The sequence below is a fragment of the Sphaerulina musiva genome, assembly GCF_000320565.1.
Source record: "Sphaerulina musiva SO2202 unplaced genomic scaffold SEPMUscaffold_11, whole genome shotgun sequence".
Lineage (NCBI taxonomy): Eukaryota > Fungi > Ascomycota > Dothideomycetes > Mycosphaerellales > Mycosphaerellaceae > Sphaerulina > Sphaerulina musiva.
The window spans coordinates 1,002,273-1,011,064 of NW_016017393.1; the positions used below are offsets into that span (position 1 = coordinate 1,002,273).

An 8,792-nucleotide genomic window follows, 5' to 3' on the forward strand; every position below is an offset into this window, starting at 1 on the left:
GGAGTTGGACGTGTTTCTTGGTGCATTGTTTGATACGAGTTTAGAACACCACTGGGCCACTGGGCCTCTCTCTCTTGCATCTTGGCACCAGGAAAATTCCGGTAGAGGGTGGGTGGGGTGTAGCATGTGGCAGTCCAGCGGCTGTGTCGCGTCGACTGACTTTGGGGTCCACGCGAAGACAGGTAGAAGCATGCTGGGAGGTATGAGGCAGTGGGTAATAAGGTCGGTCACCAGTGCGATGGCAAACAGCAGCGGCGCAGACGTGCTGCCAGACGCGTGTTGGTCATCGCCCGTGAATGTGATGCGTCGGGCAGACAGGATCTGCGCCTACCTACCTTACCTTACTTCTCCAGCACTGCACATACCAGTAGGAGGTAGCAGGTAATGGTAGGTAACCACGTCAGCCACAAGCAACGTTCAAATTGGCGCAAAGTAGTAGGAGGTAGTGCTGTGCAGATGAAACTGGACTACCTCCTAGCGCCAAGAGGGCATCTTGGAACTGCTGGGGAGGTGGACATGGACGTGGACGTGGTCCGAGCGAGCACGACACCTGAAGAGCAGCGTCTTTGCATGCGAGCAGTGTACGAACATGGCTGAGTTGGTATGATGATGACACTTGACGGTCAGGCCCACGGGGGAGTAGCCCATGTTGTTGTTATTGTTGTTTTTATTGTTGTTGTTGTTGTGGACGATGACGATGATGATGCTGGTGCTGCTGCTGCTGCTGCTGACAATGACGATGATGATGTCGACATGGTGGTGGTGATATTGGGAGTGGAACTACATCTCATCTCATCTCAATGATAAATGAAGTTTTCGTCAACAGTGTGGCCGAGTAAGTGCGCACGGTATACGTGGAGCGCAGATATTGACGGGCTGGGCGAAGGGGGGAGTGTGGGGGGGGGAGGCAGCATTACCGGCGTCATTTACGCTCGCTGTTACAGAGTATCCGAGCATCCGTTGTCGCGGCGCGCGCTCTCAGTCTCTCCGCTCCCATTGTTGCTGGCTCGCAGCGTCTCGGCTCAGCTTGCTGCTCGGTGTCTCTTTCGTCACCCTTGACAGGTCGATTCACTCCGGTCGTGGTAGTCAGCGGCAGCGGATCGGTCATAGCGCCATCGCAGCATCCCCTTCGGTCAACAGACTTCTCGTCATTCCATGTTGTTAGAGGGGCCATCCATGCGGCATTAGTCTGCCGCGCCCCGTCCAAGAGCCGCGCGAGGATGCTGGCGATGCCTGCCGCTATGAGCTTGACGCACCGACGGGACGATGCTGACAGAGCTTCCGTTGCTCACAAGAAGGCGTAGTGAAGTGCCTCGCCTTGGGAGGCCAGGGTCTGTACGCAGCGCAGTGTATTGCCAACATGGGTCTGAGTACTCTCCGGTCCCAGAGTTGCTCCCAGCTAGCACGCACTGTCATCTAGACCTCCAGGCTTACTTAACGATGCCTCCTGCCCTCCACGCCTCGTGGTTGACTACTCTGTCCTACATGACTACCTGTACTCCTCCTCCTCCTGCTCGTCCTCGTGCTTGTCCTCCACCACTATCACCTACTACTAGCTCCTGCTCCTGCTCCTGCTATTGCCTCCCTCTCCTCTGCTACTCCTTGGACCACCAAGACCACCAATGCAGTAGTATCACGACACCACACCTGTTATTGTCTATCCACCTTCGCACTAGTCGCTGAGCAATCCCATCGATATCGACGCAGGCGGAGACAATCATGGCACACCGGGGGCAGTTGTCCGTCCTCAATCAAGATCAGCAACCGGTCCCTGTGGCGTACCACTCCCATAGCCTATCACATTCGTCGCTTACGCCCGTCAACAAGATGGCCCCGCCACACCGGACTGCATCCACAGACTCTGCTTCTGAAGGCATCAGGAAGAGAGTGTGCAAAGCTTGCGATCGATGTCGTTTGAAGAAGAGCAAGTGCGATGGCTCCAACCCATGCACGAGATGCAAGAGCGATAATGCTGTTTGTGTATTCGGGTATGCAAAGCTCCACTCTGCATTACGGTGCATCCCGCTAATGATACACTAGTGAGCGTAAGAAGTCCCACGACAAGGTCTATCCCAAGGGATATGTCGAGATGTTGGAGCAGCAACAGACACAACTAGTCAGTGGTCTGGTGCTGCTGTACGAGAAACTACAGAAAGCTGGGGCCTGGGAAGGCCCTTCACTGGACGTCAACAACGAAGGCAAACCGTATACCCATTACATCCTCCAGGCTTTGGACCTGCTCGAAACGAAAGCCGATGGCTCGACCGAGGACTTTGAAGATGATCCCGTCAAATTGCAGGACAAGCTGTTTGCTGATGCACGTCACTCCTCCCAGCATCATCGCACCAATTCATTCAGCTCCGAGTCGGAACACAGTCAGCTCGGGCATGGACGTACGCACTCGCACGGGACGCCCGTGATATCGCAGCCCACGCCCACTTTCCGGCAAGACTATACGATGGCTGCGAAAAGTGAACCTTCATCGCCACCCGCGCATAGCGTCGCAGGTCGCAGCAACAGGAATTCCTTCCAAGTGCTCCCTGCGCAGCTCACGGACTTGCCAGGAGCCTCGCCGACGGCAGAGGACATGCCCATGTTTGAGTCCAACTGCCAGTCCTCGTGGCCGCAATACAATCCCGATCACGACTCCAAAATGGCCATGCAGGCCATACGGTCGGACTATGCGATTCAAGCGCCTACTCTGCAACAGCCTATCAGCATGCCGAACTTTGGTCAGTGGGATCCCACCACCTACACTACTCAGGATATGGATCAGGAGTCCTTTGCGCCAGGTTGGCAAGACGTAGCCGCGCACAATACGTACTACAATAATGGTGCGATGCGCCATGGTGGAGTCGACTATTCTTCGGCCATGGATGATTTTGATATGTTGAACTTTGTCCCGATCCAGACATGATTTTTGTCACACCCAGATCCTCTTGCAGGCCAACGCATACCTACGCACACATACACACGCACCGCACACATACACACACACACACACACATACACATACAGCGTATATCAGACGAGGTCCTTGTTCAATTGGACGATCTAGTACCGACCCCCAAAGAAAAAATGATTCGAGGGGGGTCCGCGACGCCTGCACTGCTCCGACCAAGTATACACGCATGTACACAGTGATGCAGATGGTGGGCGGCGGGCTGGTGATTAGTCATCAGCCTTGGCCAGGGACCTCGCATGCACCTGCAATTTGGGCAGCCACTAGAAGGCTGTAAACAAACGCTATGGAATTGCAACACCAGAGTTGTTAATCGGAACCACAGGAGCTCCTCCTTGAAGCAGCAGCAGCAGCGGCGGCATTATCCAGGCTTCCATGACCGCTTTCGCAGTCTCATCGATGAGACAATGACTGTCTCAGTCTCTGGAGGCCTGTTGGAGCCAGGCACCTCTAGCAAATCAGAGAGCTGTCAGATCACCACCACCACCACAGAGCGCCTGTTCATCTGAGTGTGTGTGGAGACGGGACTTTCCAACCTTGCCAGACTCTTACTGCGTTCAAGCGAAAGAACATGATACCCCAACTATTTTGAGATAGACGGAGAGGCTTCCTTGTACATTTTTTAATTCTTTTAGCTTCGGCGATCGGAGCCTTCTGTAAACAGTACACACAGCTCCCACGAGCCTTCGTATTAAAATTTATTTGAAGCCTAATTTCTACCCATGTCCAGCTGTGTGTGTGCGTGTTCCAGTGTAGATAGGTATGTGTGCACCTGGTTTCCCATTTCTACTGGCCGGTCGGAAGGTGGCACGTGAGGTGTACCATAGTGTATAAAGTTTGTCGTGGTCCCGAGGGCTCGGAAATGTGATACCGAATATATAACAGACTTTGCATTTTTCTTCATGGTTTCTCCATCACACTGCCCCCTCGCGTGATAGAGAGTCCTGTCACAATCATTCGTTGGTTCACTTGACAGGCCAGAGGTAGCCATGTCTGTGAGTCCGTGGGTGGGTAGCGTTTCCTTCATCCAACAGGTCCAATAATAAATGAATGATGATACAGAGCTTTACGGGCTTGTCAGGTTTCTCTTGTTTCCTTGTGCCATTTGTGGTGAATGGTCGTGGTCTAGAACTCTGCTCGTGAGCTTGGCGCCGTCTCACCATGACCTGCGTAGTTTTGTTTATCAGATCAGTTGATTACATGGCAGGGCAAGACAAGACCACGACAAGACACCTTAATGCGCCGTGTCGATGATAATGACGATGCTGACCGGTTCAGGCTGTCGGTTCATGTGGAGCCGCGTGCACTTGCAGATCTGTTTAGTACCTTTCTAAGGACCTGAGGTACATACGGTAGATACCTTAGGTTGTAGTCTTCGGAACGATCCGCGAGCGCCCAGCCCGAGAGCTTTCCAGCTTGGACAAGTACCGCACAGTGTAATGGACAAAGCCAGCATTTGGCTGGCTGCTCTTCAACTGCTCGGAGCTTCTCCAACTAACACTAAGCTACTCTCTTCCCCTCGATGACCATGTCATGACTATACGATGTCTATGACCAGACGATATGGCGGAAATATGGTTTTATCGAACGACCAAGCGCTGTCGCCATCTATCAGGATCTTCTCATCCGGATGGCGCAATTGAACGCGTCTGGGTAAAAGTCGCTGCTATTTGAGGCTAAATGATGCTGCAGGCAGGCAAGCTGTCGTGGAGAAACCGACACAGATACCTACTATAGCCGGCTCCACTAAAGCAATCACATCGCTTGGGTCCGTTGAACGAGACGTGGGAGAAAGAGTGTGGCACTATGGATTCTAACCTCGAGCTTCCCCTCTCGATGAACTGCTCAGGTTACAGATATTTGTAGCGACAAACCACCAACACCGACACTGCCATTCGCTCGCCGACATTCGCACCTACCCTACCTTGTACCTCCCTACCCACGCACCCACCTGCCCACCCACTATGGCCGAATCACGATATTCAGACGCGTTCAAGTTTTTGAGACAAGGAGGCATCATCCAAGAGTTCAATGTTGGTGGGCGGAACATCGTGCTCGGGTTCGAGTCTCCCGAACCGTACAAGCACAGTTCGAGTCAGTTCTTTGGGGAGAACATTGGACGAGTTGCAAATCGCATTTCAGGCGCAAAGATCAACCGCTTGAATGGCAAGAGCTACGATTTGGCTGTGAACAATGGTCCCAACACACTGCATGGCGGCGCTGAGGGCTGGGGCAAAAAGGACTTTGCTGGTCCCAATAAAGTCACTCGCAATGGTCGCGAAGCGCTAGAGTTCACGTATGTGAGCAAGGATGGTGAAGAGGGCTTTCCGGGTACGGTCGAGCTCCGCCTGTGGTACATTCCCACTGTGGAGAAGGATCAGGGCACAGAGAAGACCAGTCTGGAGATTGAATACGAAGCGGAGCTGGTTGGCGATGAAGCTGAAGAAACTGTCGTGAGCTTGACGAATCACAGGTATAGCCTTCAATCACCTCATGTATCACGCACGTTTTCACACCACTACTGACACTGAAACCAAGCTACTTCAACATCTCAGACGGTCCCACCCACGAGGGCACCAAAGTGGTCATCCATACTAACCTGCATCTACCCGTCGACGACTCGGCCATTCCCACCGGCGCCATCGAACCCTATCCCGAATTCGACGCGAAGAAAGAGTTCGTCTTCGGTGCGGAGAAGCCCGACCCAGATCACTGCTTCGTTATGAATCCCGATCCTGCGAGCATCCCACTTGACACGCGCGCAGAACCCATCCAGAAGCTCATCGAACTTTCCCATCCCAACACAAACATCCACTTTGAAGCTCTCAGCACAGAGCCTGCGTTTCAATTCTACGCGGGCAAGTTTATTGAAGCCCCTCCTGCAAAGGAAGGTTTGCCGCCTCGAGGACCGCGAAGTGGACTCTGCATTGAAGCCAGTCGATATGTCAATGCTGTCAATCAAGAGGAGTGGCGCCAGCAAGTGGTGTTGAAGAAAGGTCAGGTATGGGGCAGTCGTACTATCTACAGAGCGTGGGTCGAGTAGAGTAGTGAGTCTACATTGGGTAATGTTGTTGTTTCTTACCGCCTTCCCCATTCATACTGTCGTGTTTTTCATGCATCGGCTTCTTTTACGTATGATTTGAGCTCGACCATCTTTAGTACCTGTAAGTATGTACTGTCGTAAGGTACCTCTTTTCTTGCATATTTATGCAGCTGCATAGATTGTGAACCACACCCTACTACACCTTAGATACATGTACAATTTGTACATGTACATGTAGGTACCTACATAGCAATTTCCCACTCGCCCGGATCTATAACCTATTCCTCCCTCGAAGTATACCTTGTCTTTTTAGTCCAATACTCCAAGTTCAACACAATTTCCCGTTTTTTCTTGTATTTTGCTTCTTTTTTTAAGCCCCGGCAGGCGAATTCTCAGAATCCTAGCATCATGTTCCCTTTCCTTTTTCGCCTCTCCCTTTTACTTTCCCTAGGTAGACACTACACTAGTTTGCGGATTGATTTTTCCGCGTTAGAAGTCCAGCTGACCTGACCTGACCTGACCGACTGACCGGACTACATTAGTATGTCAGGTCAGGTCAGATACGTAGGTTAGGTTAGGTAGTCGACGTCGACTCGTATTAGGAGGGTAGGGGGGGCAGAGGACAGGACGGGCCGGAGCTACCTAGGAGGTAGGTCAGTCAGCTACGCGCGAGAGCCGCGTGTATATGTATGTATGTAATGTAAGGTATGTATGTATGTATGTATATATGTATATATGTATGTATGTATGTATGTATATATGTATTATTTTTTTATTCTTTTCGTGTTGGAGCGGAAGGAGATCGGAGGTCGGAGATGGGATAGGATGAGTTGTGTACCTAGGTTGTTTGGTTTATGTATACTCTAAGGGCGACTGGAGGAGGATTGGAGGAGGAAGGGAGGACGGGAGGGAGGACTTGTTAGGAGGGCTTGGTTTTTTCTAGGAAAACATAGAAATGATACCTACCGGTATCGATTGCGGCGGTAAGGGCGCCTGGGTGTCGGTATAGTGCAGCGTATCATCTATCTATTCCTAGCTACAGAGAGTCTTGGTGCTAAGCGCTTAGTAACGAACAATCGGTCTCTCGTCTATCATTATCCGGATATCGGTAGGTAGGTAAGGTGCCTAGGTAGGTAGGTAGGTAAGGAAGTAAGTAGTAGATGCTCATATCGTGAATGAATGAATGGAATCAATCAATCCATCGATTAATCAATCTACCCTAGGCACGTGCATATACCTACCCGCCCCGCTCGTCAAATCGCGTCAACTTCTCTCCCAACTTCCTATACAAGAACTTAGGAGGTAAGGTATCATACGCTCGTCTCCCTCCCCCTCTCTCTATCAGCACATGTGCATGTCTCATCCTACAAAACACTCCGTCGGTCGTCTGACTACGCCGCTACGCGCGCGCGTGGAGGACAGGGAAGGATAGACAGGTATTCACCCCTGTTCAACCCCCAGATGCAAAGGTGGCTACACCACATGTACTAAGAAAGCAGAAAAATCTACGATTCGCTACTAATACGAGGCTTGCAGTAGTCTGGTAGATGAACGACGAACGAACGACGAATGACGAATGACGAATGGCGAGGAAAGGATGGAAAGGAATTTGGAATCACGGAACGAACGAATGAACGAATGAACGAACAAACGACCGACCGACCGACGTCTACTTTGTAGGATACGAGGAAAAAGAAGTACAATCCGACTACGCCCTCGTAATTCTTTTTGGGGGGATTCGCTTTCTACACCGCTACTCGATAGGTATGATATCCGGATCAAGCAGAAAAAATATGCACATCTGGGTATTCTATCATAATATTGCATCGGAAGTCTAGGAATCCCGGGATAGCGGGATATAGACATAGACATGTAGACATAGAGACGTAGATTAGGTACAGGTACAGGTACAGATATATGTCGAGAACGAATCGAAACGACCCTATGACCCGGTTTCTCCTCCTCCTCTTTCTCCTCTTTCTCCTCTTCTTTCCTCTTCCCTCTTCCCCTTCTTCTTCTTCTCTAGCACGAAAATCCTTTATTTGTCTTTTTTTCCCCCTAGCGTATAAACTCGATCGGCTTCCAAAAATACCGACGATCCGAAACATAAAAAAAATAAAAAAATAAAAAGAAAATCGTACAGACGATAGACGACGGCTACCTTCCTCGAAAAGGGAAAATTTGAGCGAGAGAAATTAGTATAATAGATATAATACCTTAGTGTAGTGTTCTTGTTCTTGTTTCTCTCCTAGAAAGGTAGGAGGGAGGTATATACAAACGAACGAACGAACGAACGAACGAACGAACGAACGAGTACGAACGGATAGATAGATACCTGATATACGAACGTACGGACGGACAATAAGGCGAATACGCGAAATATACTTTTGTTAGATAGGTAGGTAGGTAAGGTAGGTCTCTGTCTACAGCTAGGTACTTACTTCTTTCTATAATCTTCTATGTTGAGTAAGTAGATATATACTAATTCTGTTTTTATATTTATGTTTCTTTTTATTCTTTTTTTCGACCCTAACCTTCAATTCTTCTCGTAAGAGACACTATCCCGAAGAGGCGTACATCTCAATAGATATCTAAGCGATACTTGACTGTTTAGGAGAAAGCACCAATACCTTGATCGCGAGAGAGAGAGAGAGAGAGAGAGAGAGAGAAGTATAGGCGATGTTAGTAATTTGTATTTTGTTACAAGTCGACCGAAGGTACGAAATTACAAAAGACAAACATCGCCGTTTAGTACCGCACATCTAGGAACGGAACAAGGAGAGGGAA

At 50.2% G+C, this 8,792-nt stretch overlaps 3 protein-coding genes across 3 annotated transcripts; all 3 read left to right on the top strand.

The window, feature by feature from the left end:
• Positions 1–589: 589 nt before the first annotated feature.
• Positions 590–1,304, top strand: SEPMUDRAFT_111478 (uncharacterized protein; the record flags this gene model as incomplete). The annotated part of the gene is made up of 4 exons (XM_016900916.1): positions 590–601; positions 628–762; positions 827–835; positions 945–1,304. The coding sequence occupies 4 exons, from the start codon at positions 590–592 to the stop codon at positions 1,302–1,304; spliced, it is 516 nt and encodes a 171-aa protein (XP_016757122.1).
• A 523-nt stretch (positions 1,305–1,827) lies between these two features.
• Positions 1,828–2,917, top strand: SEPMUDRAFT_53003 (uncharacterized protein; the record flags this gene model as incomplete). The annotated part of the gene is made up of 2 exons (XM_016909250.1): positions 1,828–1,988; positions 2,041–2,917. 2 exons carry the CDS (start codon positions 1,828–1,830, stop codon positions 2,915–2,917), a joined length of 1,038 nt encoding a protein of 345 aa, XP_016757123.1.
• A 1,503-nt stretch (positions 2,918–4,420) lies between these two features.
• On the top strand, positions 4,421–6,028 carry SEPMUDRAFT_151869 (aldose 1-epimerase family protein). The gene is made up of 2 exons (XM_016907092.1): positions 4,421–5,435; positions 5,501–6,028. Exons 1-2 carry the CDS (start codon positions 4,927–4,929, stop codon positions 6,003–6,005), a joined length of 1,014 nt encoding a protein of 337 aa, XP_016757124.1. The 5' UTR covers positions 4,421–4,926; the 3' UTR covers positions 6,006–6,028.
• The last annotated feature ends 2,764 nt before the right edge of the window (positions 6,029–8,792 follow it).

Excerpts from the sequence above, each read along its gene's own strand:
- SEPMUDRAFT_151869 (XM_016907092.1), top strand. The coding sequence starts at position 4,927 with ATGGCCGAATCACGATATTCAGACGCGTTCAAGTTTTTGAGACAAGGA. Across the intron at positions 5,436-5,500 it reads GTGAGCTTGACGAATCACAG|CTACTTCAACATCTCAGACG; the intron begins GTATAGCCTTCA and ends ACTGAAACCAAG.